Source organism: Dermacentor albipictus, chromosome 1, assembly GCF_038994185.2.
Source record: "Dermacentor albipictus isolate Rhodes 1998 colony chromosome 1, USDA_Dalb.pri_finalv2, whole genome shotgun sequence".
NCBI lineage: Eukaryota > Metazoa > Arthropoda > Arachnida > Ixodida > Ixodidae > Dermacentor > Dermacentor albipictus.
In genome coordinates, this window is record NC_091821.1 from 116,458,443 (window position 1) to 116,478,066 (window position 19,624).

A 19,624-nucleotide genomic window follows, 5' to 3' on the forward strand; every position below is an offset into this window, starting at 1 on the left:
TCTAGGAGTGCACAACACATGGGCAGAACTGGCGGAAGCGGTGCGAACCTCTCAAATTGAGAGACTTAGCACCACGAAGACAGGAAGAGCCATATTGGCCAAAGTTGGAATAAACCCGGACAGAGGCCCCACCCAAAAGGTGGACGTAGATAGGGAAATTAGAAAAAATCTGATTATCTCCCCTCTGCCAAAAAACATGCACCCGGAACATAACAAAGACAGGAGGCATAAACGAGCCGAAGCATTAAAAATTAGATTCGGTAATATCTCGGAGCATGAGGTGGCCTATGTAGACGCGGCGGGAGGTAGCGGCAGTTTTACGGTGGCAACGGCCGTCAGCGGCCGGGGTATTCCCGTGACTGCTGTCACTCTGCGCGGGCGCAACATAGAAGTTGCCGAGGAAATTGCGATCGCATTAGCTTGCGCTGGAACGGACGCGAAATTTGTGATCAGTGACAGCAAAACTGCCATACAAAATTTTAGCAAGGGAAGGATCTCGCCCTTAGCGGCCAGAATCCTAGGCCAGAGAAAGCTAGATAGAAAAATTCAAATAATTTGGACTCCGGCGCATGAAGCCGTCCCCGGCAACGAGGCGGCCCACGAGCTGGCTCGAGATCTCTACCGCCGAGCCGCTACGGGGCCCCTCGATGACCGAGGGAGCGGAGAGCGCATGCTAAAATATGGGGAGATCACGCAGCATTATAGATTGGCTCGTAGACTGGTATCCCCGCCAGACCCAAAATTAAACAACAGACAAGCAGTCGCGTGGAGACGACTACAAACTTATACATATCCGCACCCGGTTATGGCGAACCACATGTTCCCCGAGGCCAGGAGCGATAAATGCAATCTTTGTGGGGCGAGAGGGACCCTCGACCACATAATATGGGAATGTCCGTACTCTCCCGGGGGAACGCACAAAATAGACAGTAGAGACACCTGGGAGACCCTGCTGCGCAGCTCGGACCCTGAGCTCCAGCTCCGGCTCGTCCAACTGGCCGAAGAGGCTGCTGGGACCCAAGACCTCCCAGCCTGCATCTGAGGCGGCGGCACTCGCCCCCTGACCTGTGCGTCGGGGGGTGGGTAGATCACCTTTTTCCGTTGGACATTAAAGTTTATTCTATCTATCTATCCACACTCGACGCCCCAGCTACAGTTCTAGAGCACTGTATCTCAGCGCCTCAGTGGGAGAGCGCCGTTCGGCCCACTCGATCATCGTCTAGTACACTGTAATCACGATTTGAACATGCACGGCCGGACTCATAATAGAGTTTCTCACCATGGCCGGACTCGACTCTCTCCTCCGCGAGGAGAGTCGTTGAGTCTAGAACATGTTACGTTTCTATCACGCTTCCCGAGATGGCGCACGTTGACATGCTAAAGTTGCAGCAGTATTCTCCTATCATTTGTGTCGTAAAGCGATCTAGTACGCATCACGTGGTTTTATTTACGCGGGTACTTACGCGGTCTTCGTTACAAAGGCCAAATTGCATTGGTTTCGGTATGAACACGAGCATTTGCGGACATATTTCACAGCTGACGTGCAACGTTATTCGGAGAGACGTGTGTGTGCCTGTTGGCCATATTGTGATTGCTGAGAGATGGGCTGGCAGCGAGTTGCATACCGCCCTAAAGAGTGAGCTTTTGCCACCACTGGCATTTTGTTTCGTGCCGAATCACTACATAATGGGGGCACTTTTATGAAACGACTATCAAAATTACCGTCAGGCGAAAAAAAAAAAAAAAAACACTTTCAACCGACATGTTGTGAAGCGGTTAATTAGATGCAGTGCATACAATTGTTTTTATATTAGTTCTATTCAGAGTGTAACCTCATGCAATATTTGTGTTTATGCATCGCACAGGTCACAACTGTAATATAATATGTTTACGTTGATGCACCAGACCGTTTAAAGCTGTGCCGAAATGCAAACACCAAATCAGGCGGATGGAAACTGGCGATGTAACAAAAAATAAGGTGATGTATGTTGCTTGTCGAGGAAAGTATGAGGATAATTAAGAGGTACATGTATAACGGGGGGCACAGACGCGTACGACACATGAAAACCCGCCGTGGTGGCGTAGTGTCTCTGGTGTTGCGCTGCTAAGCCCGAGGGCGCGGGATCTAAGCCGCATTTCGATGGGGTGAAATGTAAAAACACCCGTGAACCGTGCGTTGGGTGCACGTTAAAGAACCCCAGATGGTCAGAAATGATCCATTTGTCAGTAAAGATGAAAAAAGTTCAGGCAAGCAGATGAGTCCACTAACACATAACTGCTTTTGAACTTGTGTATTTGCCAAATATTTTTCATGTGTGAGTATGCGAGTGAAGATGCATGTGTTTGTAATTAACTTTGTTGTAATGCTCTCTAGCCATAAATTTGAGGATATATTTCTCTGCAGTACAGAAAAAAGAATGTCCTTTGGCTCAGTTAATTGAGCACTGGTCTTGGAATTAGGTGTTCAACCCTTGGTTAGTGGAGAGAAAGCTATTCTTTTTTTTTATGCATGCGTATCTGCTGTAGAACAAGGCTCCTACATGTAGCCACCATCTATTGAAAAGTACACCACTTAAAAGCTATCGCTATCTATAACCATGTTTTAGTATAACATGAAATCAAACCCGTTTTTGTTGTAGAGGACAGGAATTGACAAAATATAAAAACATGACAGTGGTTTGTAAATAGAAAACCAAGTATGGAACATTGTACGTCCTAGCAACATGTCACAATTAGTGCTTCATGTGGTATAGCACTTCAGCCTTGGAATGGACCTCATTCTAAAATGGTAAAGTGGCTTTCCCCTGATGCCTTCAAGGCAGCTATATCAGCAAAAAGTGTTGCAGAGTGTTTTTAATGGGGAAATGAGTCGCTGACCACTGTCATATATGCAAAAAAAAAAAGAAGGTAGATCCAATGCTAGGTTGGATTCTAAATGATGCGAAGCTTGTTCGAGTTAGTGAGATAGCAGCAGTTGTGGATAACTCGAGCAAAGCTTCATTGCCTGTAAGTGCTGGCTGTCTGTGTCGCAACGTTAAAGTTGATGTATAATGCTTGTCAAGAGAAGAATGTTCATGAGATGCATATGCACAGACGAGTATGACGCTTATCTAAGTACACTTAAGGCTTCTACACCCATTCTACAGGTTGTCTAAAAATGGGTACATACCTGCCCAGCAGCACATCATACCCAGTGGCCAAAGTTGTCTACTCAGCAAGACAACATGCAGCCAGCAGCAAGTTGTCTATTCGGCCATATACTCAGCAGCACATACCCAATGGCCAAAGTTGTCTATGTGGCGAGACAGCAACCGCAAAGCGGGAGGAAGAGGCAACGGAAGCTTCACTTTTGCTTTAACGCAGTGCGATACTTCAGAACTTGTTCTTGGCTTAGTTTATGCAGTTAGTGTTTGGTAAAGGACATATTTACTGCTAAAGAGATGAATATTGTCACCCTAATGATAAATATGTCCTGTAAGAGCATGTTTTTGGAACTGTAACATTGCCACTGCTACATCAGCAATGGCCATCAACTATACTTCGAACATTATGCGCTAAGCTACGAGAATTCGTTCGCTTACAGTAAACTTTTCAAAGTGTATATTAAAGAGAATAGGTTTCTTTGCTTTTGCCCATTTTCATGATTGGTGGTTGGTGGTGGTTGGACTTTCACTGCCAATACAAAGGTGCCTAATGCATAGCGTACATGGTCTTGTGCAACAGAGTTGCGGGGCACATCCGTTGCTGAGCACCAACTAATTCTTTAACACACGCATGCTGTTGTTCGAGAGCTTTGAAGCGTTGTTTAGATGCTGTGATAGAGCTTTTGGGAAAGCACGGCTGAGCTGGAACTCGAGATAGCATTCCAGTGTGGTCGTGGGGAAGGACAGCCCTCCTCTTCTCCCTCTGCTCCTCTCCCTGTGGTGGGAAAGGAGGATAGCAGTTGCCTTCCATGCCGACCTGTGAAGAAAAACACATATGATGAACCAGTTTCTCAAAGGTGTTGGTCAATGACTGTTTTCTATGGAATAATGCAATGAAACATCAAGTGCTACCTAGATATCTTCACTGCAACAAATTACTGCTGTCAAGAGCAACATTATTTTAATAAAATGAGTGGCTTTTTAGAAGCATTCGGCTATTTGCTTACATCGACAATCATCGTCAATGGCTTCCACACACTATTTTATTGTGACATTTGAAGCTTGCAATGTGCAGCTAACAGATCTCTTTTCTCTCACAGGCTTGCTTCGAACAGTAGTTTCAGACCACTTGGGATTGGTTGATTTCTACCCATCAAGTGACAGTGCTGTCCTGTACATCACAGAGGCTGATCTCCTCAATGAGCATGCTATTAAGAGGAAGATTGTAAAGTTGCGAAAGGTACGTCAACATTGTTCAGCACACAAGTCTGTTAACTCACAGAGGAGCGAAAGAAATTGACTTTGTGCTTCTATTAGCTTTATGGTGAACATTGTTTCACGTCATTACTACTGCTAGGTGTAACACTCCAGGAGGACACAAATGGTTTTTATATGGCTGCATATATATGCCACATGTTTTGAAAAAGTATCTGGCTTTTACACATTTGGCAACCAACAATAACATAATGAGCATACAATTTTAGTTACCAATGCTGCTTCAGTAAGCATTGTGGTACATTTGTGGACTTCTGAAAAATTTTCTGGCATGAGCACTTGCGTTATTATTAATTTGTGATTGACGTTAAAATAAGCTGGCTGAACTTGAGATGTCCGACTAAGCTTATGTTACAAGCCAGTATTAATATGGTAGGAATGTATAGCAGGATCAGTATAGAAGTGGGAATGTTTGTACTGTTATATATTTACTCTAATTAGTCATAAACTAGTGAAAAAAGGTGTTAAATTCTCTAGAAAGACCAAGTCGTAGAGGCATTACATTGTCGCAAAAGTTGACGAAGCATACACAAATATTTGAGTAAATATCCACAGAGATTGTACAGCTATCTTAGTTCATAAGAAAAAAGTGGAAAAATATCTATATAGAATAGTGTCAGGGCAAGGTGACAATTTATATAATGCTATCTATTGCATGCTCAAAAGAAGTAAATAATACAATCTGGTCAAGTCCAGTAGGCAGTAGGTTCTATTTTTTCGTTATGCCAAGAGTAATAGCCAGACCATCAACTTTGTCACCACCCACAGCAAGACTTCTGCTATATTTTGGTATGTAGTAGTAGTAGTAGATTTTGTTGCAACATAATGACTGCTATGTAGACTAAGTCGCGGGATGCACTAATGACATTTGTCAGTGTATGGTCCCTGTACCTAGTCAAAAGTTGGAAATGTATTTGAAGTGCGTCCTAATGAAAGTAGATTTGAGATGGCCAGCTGCATGGCCTCTGTAATAGCACCTCATGTGGAAGTGGGGTAGCCCTATGTAGACCGTGAGTGCACAAGCCTGACCACTTTCAACAACTGTCTAAGCTGAGAAAATACAGGCACACTGTAGCAAAGACATCCAACTAACAGGGCCTGGCAGATTTGTAAAAAAGATTATTTGTGTGACTTCCATGACTGTCTTGATAAACATCAGATATGAACAAAGCTGTCAGTTTTTTCTTTAGCTGTGAAAGGTAATGTTTCCCAGCACATTAGACAAGGACGACAGAAGAGGACTCACAGAGCACTGAACTTACAGATTAACTTTATTTTCCAGAGCACAGCTATAAGTGCACTTTTCACCAGGAAAACAGGAAACAACACAAGTGAGACACAAAAAATTGTAATCTGCAAAAGACAGATTAAAACTTCACCAGAGCTCAACCTTAATGAACTCTGAAACATGCTTTGACCAATATGAATTATGGTCTATGATGCCAAGAAATTTGTGGTGAGATAGTGAAGGTTTAATCTTCCCATCAGGTCATAGCAGGATAACATGTCATAAATTTTTATGTAAAAGTCATAGTCACATTCTTAGTTGTTGAAAGCTGCTGTCCTGAATGATTGAAATATGTGGACATGATCGACACTGCATGCTACAGCTCTACATAGTGGCCTTGGAAGTCTGAATCCGCTAGGGAGTGTGTAACAACTTACCTGCCAAAGCTACTACCCCCGAAAATGGATGGCACTCTAGCGTCGCGCCTATCCCCGGCTTTCATCTACAGAAAAACATGAAACATGGGAGTGCTAAGCCGCAATGTGTAGGATGGCCGCAGCGGTGGGTGTTGAATGTGTTGGGAGTGAGAGAGCCACCACTGTTGCAGATCTCAGTGGGAGTAACAAATAGTTAAGTGAGAACCCTGAGGACTTGAGTGCAGAAAAGTTTTATGTGGAAAAAGAAAAAAAGCATCTTATTAATGCTATGCATAGAAATTTTAAGACATATGTCAAGTCGCCTCATACGCACAGCAAAACTTGGTTAAGGTTTCGAGTTGTCTCAAATGCAAATTTCTCACATCCGAAGAGTCTAAATGGCAATGTCACATTTGGCCCGTCTATCAGAATACAGTGGAATCTCGATAAATGGAAATCGGTCAAATGTAACTGCTGCTTAAATGGAACACCATCCTCATGGTTGGTTGGTTTTGTATTCATGCAGTGCTCTTTGCAGTGTCTCTCAGTAAATGGAACTCCTGATAAACAGAAACAATTTTCCTGGGCCCTTGAGGTTCCGTTTAAAGAGAGTCCACTGTAAGTGGAAAGTGAATTTTGAGCATTCTCTGCTTAAAACCTGCCAGGCGGCCTACAGACCTTGAGTGTTTCGTTGAATTATTACAGAACAGTAGATCCTTATCCACAGTGATGGCAGCAAGCCACATGACATCTTGATTTTTTTTTTGTTTTTTATGTAGCGGCACGAACCGCATCTAGGTCTTCGAGGATGTAGACTGGAGCCTCGGCAACAGGTGCCTTAACTTCATTAAGCAGCATTTGCAAAACACAGAAAAACTGCACAAGCATTGCCTTGATTTGCATTTCCAAGGTTCGCATTCACATTGGGCTTCTGGTGACTGCACTTTTGCACTACAAGCCTATGAAGGCAGCGAAGGCTGTGGCCGTATCGTAGTGTCGTTCACCAAAAACAATGTTGCAAACACAATGTGGCTGGAGGCAGAGCCAACGCTTGAGGCACAACAGGAATGCATGTTGCCTTTTGCTGTGATTTTTGTGGTTAACCTCCCTTCCTTTCTTTTGTTCCTCTCTCTCTCTCTTGGCTGCAATTACTTTATGATGTACCTTAATAGCTGCTTCCCTGTGTGTGGCAATTTCGTACCGTTTCCGTGAGCATGGGCATTTCACTATTTAAATTTGGGCATTGTGGGGTCCATTGCAGTTAATGCATGTCACGATGGACACACCAAAATCCAACTCTTTGTCATCACCACTACAGGGGGGATGAATTGTCTTGCTTGTGCACACAGTGGTCAAGTGGCTAAGTTTTTCAGCGTTCACGGTGCTGCCATGGCCTAGGGACATATCGATGGACAGGATGTCTCATATATCCTGCTTTCACGTGCAATGGTAACTTTTCTTCAAAGAAAAGATTTATGTGCTTTAACTGTTCGAAATAGTGGATGACCTTGATGTAAACAGCTAAGGATAGTAGTGTTGGTAGATCAGTATCATTAATATCCACGTCCATGTGTGGACTTTAGCCAGGGTTGTGTTAAACCTTGCCGGACATTCAATAAAGTTGTATCCATCCATCCATGTATGAACCACACCAGCAATGGTGTTGCTTTTGTGTGAAATGAACCACAACTTCAAATGTGTCAAGGGTGGTTCATGTAGACACAAGAGCAATAAGTGCTATAGATTTTTTCATACATTACTGTGAACCTCTCCGACTTGCCCTGGAATTAGCCTCTCAAGATGGGCAGTGAGTTTCCAGGTGTAAGCAGACTGCGCTCAACTGTTACACTGAAGTCCGCAGTAATTTACTTCCTTTCCCTTTACTTTATTTAGTTACATTAATAAACTACTAACTACTACTATCATTGGGTGTATTGTGGTTGTTCGTAGTTGTGATGAGAACATAGGCAATTGTATGTTTGTTAACAGTGGTGGCATATTGCAGTCAACCACACTCACAGCAATTCATAGCCTCTTTATTGCCACCATCAGATTCCATGTCATGTTGCAGCCTGACAGCAGAAGCAGTGGACTGTCTGTCATTGCTTTTGACGGTGTACTTACCACCAAGGCATCAGGATACAGACATAACTCGTTGCACCTTGTAAGCGCATGAACCACTGCAAAGTTTCAGTCTTTCTTCAATGGATGATTTGCTTAACACAAGTTTCTCTTCCTTTTTCAAGTGTCTTCAACATAGCATTTTTGAAGAAGCAGTCACCATTTTGAAATAACATCTTGTAGCCCAAGTTCCAGTTCTTGGTGCTTCTTAGCTGTAGTTTATATAAGATTTTGACTTGCTATTTGGGACAGCTCTGTAACACATATATATATATAATTTAATATCTAGCTGCATATTATAGCAACATTTTTATACAACAAAGCAGATTACGTTTTAAACTTGTGTTTTGGCATTGTCTTTTTACTGAATATATTCTTACTCTGGCTGCTTATAAATGTCTATGCACTCCTGCACAGGAAAACAGAATGCGCAAATAGATGCATGCACACTATTTTGCCTTGGTACTTTAAAACTCTCAGATGGCTCACCTCTGTGATCCTTTGCTGAACTTGCCATAAACACAAACAATTACATTTACATCCTGAAACTGTGAGCACACGCGAGCTAATATACCGATGTGGAAAAGAAAAAAAAAAGTGATAATTTTAATTTACTATAGATGACTCGGTTTTTGTGAAGACCAGACTTTTGTGATTTTATCCATTGCCCTACAGCTGGTGCAAAATTAACTCACAGGACCACTATTTCCAGCAATGCACCCCTCTAGTGGCTTGGACATTCCTTGAAGTTTAATACAAGTATCAAATGAAACTTTAAAAAATTGTCCCCGTGAAAAAAAAAAAGCAAATTTCATAGTTATTTGACCTGTCAACTTTTATTTCTTCTGCAGAACAATGCTAAGAAGCCATATGTCATTGCTGAACAGGCCGAAGCCCTTCAAGAACTGTACAACAACTTGCAGCAGTTTGCAGTAATGGAACTAGGAATCCCTGTTATGGCTGTGCATAACCAACTTGAAGCAGCACAGCTTCTTGCTCAAATGGTATGCACAAAAGTTAATCTAATCCTTGCTACCATTATTGTCCTTTGAATTCTAGCACAGTCATTTGAAGGACAATGCTTTTGCAGGTAGTAAAAAGTGATCATGCAGAGCACTAATTGATCTTGGTCCTGTTTCTGGTTGCTGCTATTAATACAATTTGATGGTACCAAGATAACCAGTGCAGAAATGACAACCATCCAATTGCTTTTATTGTGTTGACTTTTAACATTGTTTCACCACCATTTGGCACATTCTTATATACATGTAATAAGCATTTTCAAATGTAGATGTAACTTCCCATGCACACTTGCCATATTGGGGGATCAAAAAACACTCAGACTCCAGAACAAGTTTTCCAGTGAAAATAGGCAATCATTTATTGCCTTTTATGCATCCTTGCTTTCCTTGAAGTTATGTCAGACAAATAAAATTTGTGTAATGCAACACTTCTTACAGGTGGTAAATAAACTGCAATAAGATGGCGAGTTGGGCTAGTTGGTTGACATTCATATTTGAGTTAGAATTGAAGCACACTGAAGACGCGGACACGGAAAGGAAGTAGAGAGGATAGCACTGTCCTGTCTACTTGCTTTCCGTGTCCTTCAATTTTAACTCAAGTAAATAAGCTTGATTAGTTTCTAGACAATAATGTCATGAATGTCTGAGTGAAATATTATGCTTGTACAAGACCCCTGCCACTTGTCTCCCTTACTCTTACACAAGAGTAAACACGGCTACTGCGTAGATTTCTTGCAATAACAGGACTAATAAGCAGTGCCTCTGGCAGTCAAAAAGTGGAAATCTTTTATCACTGAATGGGCACGTTTGCCATCTGGTGGCAAATGATACTGGTGTTGAATGTGCCAATATTATGGCTTCAAAGACGGGTGGTACAACAGAGGGTAATGCCACATGATCTAAACGTCATGCCAATACAAAAGCTCAGCATGATGACTGGTGAAACATGGTGGCCATTGTGCCATACAGGTGTGGCACGTAGCTTTGTGTGCAGTAGGCATGACGAAAAGGAGGAAAAGGTTGCAAGGGCATAGCAGGGACATTTGATGTTTAACTAACATCATTAACTCTTTCCTTACCATTACATATGTGCTCTTTTTTGATCTTTTATGTTTTATTTCAAGACATAATAGTTGCAATGCATACCGTAGTACATAAAATTATAGCCTGATTACTGGTGTATTAAATAGATGTAAAGCATTAATAACTGCTCACACAGTTCTTGAAAACTGGTATGTGAAACTTCAAAGGAGCACCTCAAGGAACATGACTGAAAGCAATAATCTGCTATTTTCAGTATAAGTACTGAGTAAAAAAAACCTGAATTACACAAAATATGCACCCAGCTCCTAGTTCCCAACTTTTATAAGTCAGACTATGCAAAAACATTATTACATAGTTTTATTGGCATCAATCCTAGCAATAGTGATGCCCATGCTATGTGGGAAAGCAATAGCTTTGCAGCTGGGAAATTGGGTAAGTTCTTGTTGTGCAGCGAGCATTTTTAATGCCATAGCGTTAAGGAGCTCGTGTCGCAGAAAAGCCGGTGTCGTCGGCGCCCGCGGCGTTGGCCATGAGCGATAAATAACGGCAGGCACTTCATAAATAAAAAGCAACTTCCAAGATGGGCTGGGTGGGAATCGAACCAGGGTCTGCGGAGTGTGAGATGGAGACGCTACCACTCAGCCACGAGTTCGATGCTTCCAAGCGGTACAAACGCGCCTCTAGTGAATGCGGTGTTGCCTTCGAAACGAGCCGTGGAAAGTTATACTGCGGTGTATATCGGTAATTATGAACACGTAACTTACAGAAGTCGCAATTACACGAGTAGCGAAGTGCGTTTCCGCTGCATTTCTTCTGCGCTTTCCGCACACGCAGAGCCATCTTGCGGCAAACACAGAAGACCCCCTCCTCTCCATGTACGGCGCTGCCCCGACAGATGGCGCGCCACGCGCGCATTGGAGCTGTGTGAGGAGTCCGAGGACCGGTGCGAGGCGGGTCGCGGCCTGGACTCTCTCTCCCCTGACAACGCTTCGCCTTGCTCCCTCTGCAGAATCAAGCGTCCTTCCTTTCTTTAGATCACTATCTGTCTATCTCTCTGCTCGTGCCGATCACGACGTTTGGCTGGCGTGCATCATTTCCCCCTCCGAGATACCGAGTTCTTTGGTTCGTTCCGCTTGCTCAGGCGCACGTTTCGTTGCTGCGCCGAACGCCGCGTTGCTCGACCATATGGCTCGACGCTCACCGTGTCCGGTGTGGGGCGCCTCGTAAGTGATGGCTGCCCTGTAGCCCATTGTCTTACACCCCTTGGCGGGTCGACTGGAACGCTGTCGCGTTCCACTCTTGAAGGCGAAGCTTAAGCGTCCTCCAATTTTTTACTAATTGCAGTAGGCACCTGGCTCATTTTTTACTGCATTTTTTATATGTGCGGAGCAATGGTTGTCAGGTTAGGGAGCACGCAGAAGCTTTCTCATACTTGATTATTGCATTCGATCAGCTTTCTTCTGCAAGCAAGCTGGTCTATTGTGCGTTCAACTGGCACTGGAGCCCCCACGTTTTTTTTTTTTCCAGTTTCTGCACAGTAGTGTATAGTTATGTAGGGTGTTGCAAAATATTGTAGAATAATGAATAAGGGCACTTGCACAGGTGGTGTTCAAAATGCAAGAGGTTAGGCTGCTAGCCAAGCTTTGATCGAAGGTCGGTCAGAAATCAACTGAGTGCATGAGAACTCCACACGACTGGAAGGATCGCTCATAATAATTGTACATATGCTGTTGAAGGGCTAATGGATAAAAACAACCCGCGGGCGGAACAACAACATTGCACTCATTATTTGGAACACAATGATCAAAACACCACATACTCATGAACACCTAGCGATGTTAGAGACATTGTTAGAACACTGTACACGTCGGCTCGGAGACTTACACAGCCCAACAGAAGCTTCCAAGTCTTCACTGATGCTGCAATTTAAAAATCAGATGGCTGAGTAGACCAAAGCAGAAATTTTGCATCGTTTGATTACGGAGGTGCTAGAAGCGCTAGAGGCTAGTTTCGACAATGCCTCCAGTCGAAGTTTGTTTTTCCAGACTCCTCAATCTGCTAAAAATTGTCAAACCTAACCAAGTTCAGTTGTCATTTCAGACGCTGAACGACATTGCTAGCAGAATTCCAACAGAAATCTTATGTGTAGAAAAACTATGCGTAGAACTTATGCGTAGAAAAACTGTCAATTGATTTCTATAGGCTCGCTAATGAAAGAGTTAATACAAGGTGCATTAAAAAGTATTTTATTGGAAAAAAATTCCTAAAAAGAAGCATTTTAATACCATGCACATTCCATACCCCTCATAAAAGGTGCTGCAGAGTCATTTGACTAAAAAAAGAGGGCTCCTTTAACATGCAAATATTTTTTGCTAGTATAAACTTACAAATCACATATAAAGGACAGAAAAATAGAAAAATTGATTGTTATTATGGCTTTGATCAGAGTGTAATCTTGTGGTTGAGATGCAGAAGTAAAGCCAGGCAGCACATAAACACTTAAAAGTATTTTGTATCTGCATTCTGTACCCACCGCAGTGGCTGTGGCATTGTTCTGCTGAGCACGAGGTCACAGATTCGATCCCCGGCCTTTGCAGGCAAAATTTGATAGGGGCAGAATGCATGAATGCTCATGTACTTAGCTTGTCAAAGAACCCCCAAGGTGGTCAAAATTAATCCAGAGCCCCTCACTGCAGTGCCTTTCATAACCCCAGTGTTGCCTCGAGATGTTAAGTTCTACAAATCAATCAATCAATCTTTGTCCTGTGAAACTTGGCATACTTCGCTTTCATGTTGTGCGCAGTTATTGCTCTGCTGCAGTTATTGCTGGTCTAGGCAAAAGACAAGTGTGGAATGCAATTGCAAGCTTGTGGGCACAAAAATTGAAATGAAGACAAGCACCACTGGCATTATTTTTGTTAATAGACAAAATTTATGATACCTTGGAACATGTTTTTGGAGGTTTCTTGACAAGTGTTAATAAATGTAAGGGAGGTATTCTGTAAGAGTCCACCTAGTGGACTGTCCATTTCGGCCATTCCTGATTGGCTAGGGCCGCTCATCTCCTCCTCGCTTGTACAGCTGCAGCCGATCAGTAGTGGCCGAGATGGACAGTCCACTAGGTGGACTCTTGCAGAATGCCCCCCCCCCCCCCAATGGACAGCAGAGTTAATGTCTACTCTTTTTGCTTACATCCCTGGTGTTTTCATAGGCTATGCATTGCAATGCCCTTTAACATGCGGCATATCTATACCAAAAAGTGATGCATTTCTTTTTGTATCGCCCATTGTGTAGTAGTTTGCCTGTGTCTAAGCCTTGAAAAATTAATATAAGATTTTTGTCTATTTACTTGTAGGAGGCTGTGGAGAGTGGAGAAAAGCAAAACCCTTTTTTAGCGCCATGGCGATTACCTCCCTTGACTTCAGCACTTGCCGCCTGCCTGCTACGAGTGCCTGGCTTAGGTGAAGTCAAAGCCAAGGCCTTGCTCCAGAAGTATCACAGTGCGTTGACATGTGGTAGAAAAACCTTGCTTTTACCTTTTCATTTTGTGTGGCACATGGTTGGGACAGCTTCGCATAAAATATTTTACCAGGTTATCCTATTTTCAAACACAGCAGATAACCTCATCTGCTTCGCTAGCCTTGTTATGTAAAGTCTTGTTGTCTTTTTCAGGCCTTCGAGCAATAGCTTCATGCAGTACAGAAGACCTTACAAAAGCTGTAGGACCAGCATCTGCAGCAAGTATTCACAAGTTCTTCAATGGCCTCAAGTGATGCAAGGGGCTATGAATAGAGATGGACGCTGTAGTGTTTACGCATAAGGGCCAATCAAATGTAGACAGATGTATGGTTGGCATTTGAAAGTTAGATGGCACACATCATTGCTTGTACTACTGTGGCTTTGTGTGAATTCTATGAAAATGTTTGGGCAGGTGTGTGAAAATGTAATGTTGAAGGCTCAATTTTGTGTTTCATACCAAGTGCGTTCATTTTGCCTACACTGCTACAAACCACTTCTCAGCAGTGCATAAGAAATTGTGGAGCACGAGTTCAGCAGTTCAACACAGCATGCCTGTGAAATCACTGAGTGACAAATGCCGAAGTGCATGTGTGGTACAAACCTGCATGGTGGCTGCATGTACACTGTTCGCTGGGTACTTCATCATTAATGGTGACGAAGTCCGAAATGCAGATACAGTTGGCATCTGAAGTGTTTCCTCTTTAATAACTGCAGACAGCATTGTCTCATTTCTGCCACAAGTGAAGATGTGATTAATGTACAGAAATGCGGGAGTCTAGAACAGGCCATTGATACCAATGACAGAAAAAGAAGTACTACTGCATATGTGGCAGGTCTTTTTGGCCTGATCCTTTTATAGCTTTATTGAACAGGAAGTAAAGGAAGATGGGAATAAGCAGGGTTTCTATGATGCTTACATCTATCTGCTGCTTAGCACCTGCACCAAGTCAGCACTGCCAGTAGGGAGGGTTTAGCGAAACCGTGAACCATTCCGGCACATTCAAAATGGACAGCTCATTACAGCACCATGCGATTTTGTTAAGGCGAACCAAACACTCATTTAATACAGACCTGAGGATAAAAGGGCAGTTGGTGTTTCTGAAGGCAACTACTACTGTGTGTGCATACGAAGCACAGCAGTGGCAATGCACATGGGCTGGTTTTCAGACAAGCTTAATCTGCGTGCACCTGAATGGCAGTAAATAACTCAATGAAGCAATAAATGCCTGTTTGAAGTACCTGCGATGCTCTGTATCTTGAAAGAATGTGTAATAACCCTGCAACTATTACTTTATACCCGCCATTACCACCTGCTGATAACTTTGTAGAAATAAACAGTTTTTGTTAACTGAGTCAACAAATATTTAAGATTTAAACTTGCCTTATTGTTTGTTGCACTACATGAGCCATTTTGTAGCACATAAATCACTAATCATGCTTGTACAAGAGGGAAAACTTAGGGGCCAGATTTTGCTAAATCAGTCAGATAGGTCCCTTACCGCAGCGAACTATAATGTCTAAAGTGACATAAAAGACCAGCTTGTGCTTAGTCCTTAAAATATATCTTTTTATAACAGGCTATGCTTTCGCTATTATTTACAGCTGCTGCTTGTAGAAATTTGGACAATCTATATTCAAAAGCAGATATGTTACACTATGCTAAGACCTCATTAAGGGTCATCGACGTTCACTGTACATGGTGTGAGCCATTGCAAAAGCTTGCAAGGCAAGACATTTCGAAGGAGCTGCGCTTTGTCACTCCAGTTCTATCACTGACCCGGCACAATGATGGAAGTCTCTGCACACTTAAAATGCATAATAAAAAGACTAAGTGGGACAGAAACGTACGGGTTTCAGATGTGCTTGGCCATTGTGGTTTCAGAGACAATGCTAGCATGTTGCATTGCTGCCCTGGACTCTGCCTGCATGGTAATCTTTCTGCATACGAGGAGAAGATACAGCAACATTTTGACTAACATTGTGCGAACTGCAAATGCTATAGGATTGTAGGACACAAATTTCTTGACTACAGCAGCTTCAGTCACAGCCGTAAGTGTGGTTTCCTAATGTACTGGCACTCCTATATTTTCCGTAGACTTGCATACCTCCTCCTTCATACAGGTGGCATAATTTAGCCTGAAAGGCTGCAATTTCTTTTGATTCGCTGGCACCTGCTTTTATGATATTTTCTGCTAATATTTTTGGAACATGCTACACATCACCTGTACATGCTGAGGCAAGATACACAATTTGAAGAGTTAAAGGAAACAATTATACATAATATGCTATGTGCACGATTTGTGACAAAACTTTGGATCACCAAGCCAAAGCTTTATGAAGTGCAAGATTTCACTTCAGACAGCTGATGCTCGACACCTTGGATGGCTACAAATTGCACTAAAGTATCAACATTGTAAGTAAATGCACCAATGATACTGTTCTCCAGCTGTGTGTGCTGGCTGCTTAAAAATTTTATGCAGCGAGACTGAACATGTAACACATTTACGCAATTGAGCTTGCATTTTTTCTTTTTGCCAACAAGAGAAGCGTTGACAATACCATTTTATTCTGTACAGACCTAGCGAGACTGATCTCCAAGATCTTCTATTAGGTCTTCATCAATTTCTGGCCACTTTTCAGTGATGACATCAAAAATATCATCTTTTACATCGCCCTGAATGACAATTTCGTCATCACCAGTCACTGACGAACCACAGGAGAACTTGTGGGAGAAGAATTTTGATGCATCTTTTAGGTCAATATCAAAGGTACTCAACCCAGTCACCACAGTCACAAACTTCTTCTTTCCCCTGAAAAAAGAAATAAAACAAATATTAGGAACAAAGAAGCATTTATAGTGATTACAACCTAGTTTGATGGCTGTAGATTGTAATGGGCACAAGGGAAATGCATAAAAGATGATTAACAAGCATGACAGCATAGACTTGCACATGTTAAAAAAAGTAATTAATACAACTACTTCATTAAAAGTCTAACTGATCACTTTTATGCTACTTTCCTCCCAACCTTTATTAACACTGCACAGATACAATAAGTAGAATGAGCTGCCCTGGCTGTTTCAATGCATCCTCTTCAGCCATTCACACTTGTTTATCTTTACTAACAATTGCTTTTCAAAATCTTTGTTGGTCATCTTTCCTTATTTTGAAGTCATCAACTGCAACACCGAAAACTCCTTCGATGTGCATGTTGCAGAGAAGGTCAATGTTTTAACGTAAAAACACCTTGCACAAAATATTGTGGTTACTCAATTCTGCAATGCTGCTCGTGTCTGGGTCCTCTTTGAAGTGCAGTGCTTCGTTGTTGGTGAGACTTGGAAGAAGGTGCTCCTGGTAGGTCCAATGAAAAGTTGAAAGACTCGTCTGTAGACAATTTCCTGGCATCTAAATCCAAAGTGGCCATTGCTATGAAGTCATAACAGCACTGGCTCAGTCTGGCAACAACCAATGGAGCATTAGGTTTGTTCGATCCAGAAAAAGGTGCACGGCACCACAAACGAAAAGGTGCAGGGGGTGCCAGTTATGGTGCGCCGGGCTGCACCCACTAGCTGCAAGGTTCAAGGGTGCACTGCACCACAGCAGCACCTTGCCTTGCACCCCGTTCAATCAAGCACGGGGGTGCAGGGTGCACCGCTGCACCTCGGGGAATCGAAGGCCTAGGTGCAGCGCACCGTGAATAGGTGCGGAGAAACTTGGCTGAATTGAATAGACCTATTAAGATCAGCAAACAGATACTGAGCACATGGGTTTACCTGTCATAACAAGAGCATCCACTAGGCTGCTGTATGGCTACCGCAGGCTTTCTAATGCTCAAAGGTGTGTTGCTTGTTACAACTTACTCATCAATAAAGTAACTGGTTACATGTAATTTGTTACTGAAAAAAGTAATTGAAATGCAGTGAGCATCACTGAGTTACAAAAAAGAAAGCAATGGATCAATTGCAAAACTACCAAAATGTAACTGTTTATAGTGACAGAACGTGATGCTTAAGAGAGAATGTATTTTCCCATTCCATAAATGCACAAGTCGATCTGTAGAACTGAGGGACGGAACACGGTTAAAGAGCGGCACCGCAACACATTAGGCGGTTGCCAGCTTTTTTTACCATGAAAATGTTGGACTGTCAAATGTAGCATTACTCGAGAACGATGGGGACGCCCTGGAAAGTGAACTACGGCCAGGTTGGCCAGCTCAAGTCGCCAGACGAAACGTGCCGCGAAGTGATACACGGTTATAAGGAATTTGCTAGGCAGCATCCATGACTACTATATACCTTCGCGACACCGCAGCCACATGAGGGAGCTTTGTGTATCTGCTCCTTGCAGCTTGTTTCGGTAAAAAGGCGCCTGCCACAATCCGGTGTCTAGAATGGCTGCGTGCACAGAGTTTTTATCGAAAAAGTGTAGATGCCAGTGCTAGATCTGTACTAGTAGAGCACAGAGTTTTTATCGAAAAAGTGTACATGCCAGTGCTAGATCTTGTCATGAGCCAAACGAATGGTGCGATGTAAAGTATGTCTGCAATGCACTGGTATTATGCCCAACTATAATTGCAATAATTAACTAGAACATGTGTGCCACGCTGAAAAAAATCGCACTTTGGTGCAACCCACACTAACGAGTAAACTTACCGCGACGCTCTGGACAGGCAAATTCGCTTGTCTTTTTCCACCCTCTTTTTGGCTTTAACCATTCCTTTGCCACCGCGCTTTTGTCGTTTCTTTTCTTCATCACCGCCAGCTCCAGTTTGTGGAGCGTCACTGAGGTTTAATCGTCGCTCGAATTCCTCGGGAAGGTTCTTCTGAAGCCACTCTTTGCACTTTTGCGAGTCCGGGTAGTATTCGCAATACTCAAGCGGCATAGAGCACTCCCCGCAGTAGATCACTTCGATGGGGTACGAAACGCCGGGCAATGGTCCAGTTGGCAAAGCTTGCGTGCCTCCTTCAGACATTTCCCTGTAACCACAGTTCACGGCACTTTTCTAAATACACATGAACGGCACAGGCTCCGCACGCAAATGATACCGGCTTTTTGCACCCGGCACGAAAATACCCTGGCCTACCGATACCAACCAACAACGCGCATAGCGTGGCACTCCGCGTGGCGCCGGAAGCGACGAACAACCACCTTAAAGGTCAGTTCGCGTACTTGCCGCTAAAATAGAATAATTATGGAGGAAGGAAAAAGTTAGAAGAAAAAAGCATTAGTCAAACACCGAGTCTTGGCAAACGAATGCTCCATGAAGCCTATACATTTGCTCAGTGGTGGCCCAGCACGTGACCTCTTGTGTCGAGATCACGGAGCAAGAACCTACATTTGCTGATACGTTTGGTCCCAAGTAGCTGTGCCAGTAATTTTTATTCGATGCGCGCTTGTTCAGCTGCCCGGTCGTGGCTCTGCCTGCAGCATGGAGGAAGGAAAAACATTCCTTCCTGCATGGCCTGCAGCATAGAGATTCTCACTATAACACCTAGAGGGTAATCTGGCGCCACCGTCTATAGGAGTTTCTTAAAGGGACCCTGAAACGATTTTGACGATTTTCTACAAACGTACTGAGTCGTTAGAGTAGGTCCTTCTGATCATTAATTGACACATCTAAGTGCTATGCGTAAAGCGTGTAATTTATTATAAGGTTTTAAAAATGCACATCGCTGCCGATCGCAGCACGCTGCTCGGCGGAATTTTAAGCCGCCCCTACTCATATGACGGAAATCACCCATATGACGTCAGTGGGGTGAGCTATCCGATTGGCGGCGCCTGCAAGCTGGGAACTTCGTGAACCCGGTCTGGGCATACCATGTTATGCATGACAGAGAAACCGATAAGTGCAAACACT

General features: G+C 43.2%; 2 protein-coding genes across 2 annotated transcripts; one reads left to right on the forward strand and one right to left on the reverse strand.

The window, feature by feature from the left end:
• Nucleotides 1-1,423: 1,423 nt before the first annotated feature.
• Nucleotides 1,424-15,129, forward strand: LOC135907854 (Fanconi anemia core complex-associated protein 24-like). The gene is made up of 5 exons (XM_065439608.1): nt 1,424-1,636; nt 4,244-4,383; nt 9,035-9,187; nt 13,605-13,749; nt 13,922-15,129. The coding sequence occupies exons 1-5, from the start codon at nt 1,504-1,506 to the stop codon at nt 14,020-14,022; spliced, it is 672 nt and encodes a 223-aa protein (XP_065295680.1). The 5' UTR covers nt 1,424-1,503; the 3' UTR covers nt 14,023-15,129.
• Nucleotides 15,130-16,313: 1,184 nt separating this feature from the next.
• Nucleotides 16,314-19,069, reverse strand: DENR (density-regulated protein). The gene is made up of 3 exons (XM_065439609.1): nt 18,861-19,069; nt 18,420-18,743; nt 16,314-16,578 (listed from the first exon to the last, which is right to left on the reverse strand). Exons 2-3 carry the CDS (start codon nt 18,737-18,739, stop codon nt 16,347-16,349), a joined length of 552 nt encoding a protein of 183 aa, XP_065295681.1. The 5' UTR covers nt 18,740-18,743; nt 18,861-19,069; the 3' UTR covers nt 16,314-16,346.
• Between the last annotated feature and the right edge of the window lie 555 nt (nt 19,070-19,624).

What these genes read in the sequence shown, in the direction of transcription:
- LOC135907854 (XM_065439608.1), top strand. Translation starts at nt 1,504, where the DNA reads ATGAACACGAGCATTTGCGGACATATTTCACAGCTGACGTGCAACGTT. An exon ending in CACAGCTTCTTGCTCAAATG is followed by an intron (nt 9,188 to 13,604) that starts GTATGCACAAAA and finishes ATTTACTTGTAG; the next exon opens with GAGGCTGTGGAGAGTGGAGA. An exon ending in CTTGCTCCAGAAGTATCACA is followed by an intron (nt 13,750 to 13,921) that starts GTGCGTTGACAT and finishes TGTCTTTTTCAG; the next exon opens with GCCTTCGAGCAATAGCTTCA.
- DENR (XM_065439609.1), bottom strand. Translation starts at nt 18,739, where the DNA reads ATGTCTGAAGGAGGCACGCAAGCTTTGCCAACTGGACCATTGCCCGGC. An exon ending in TGCCTGTCCAGAGCGTCGCG is followed by an intron (nt 16,579 to 18,419) that starts GTAAGTTTACTC and finishes TTCTTTTTTCAG; the next exon opens with GGGAAAGAAGAAGTTTGTGA.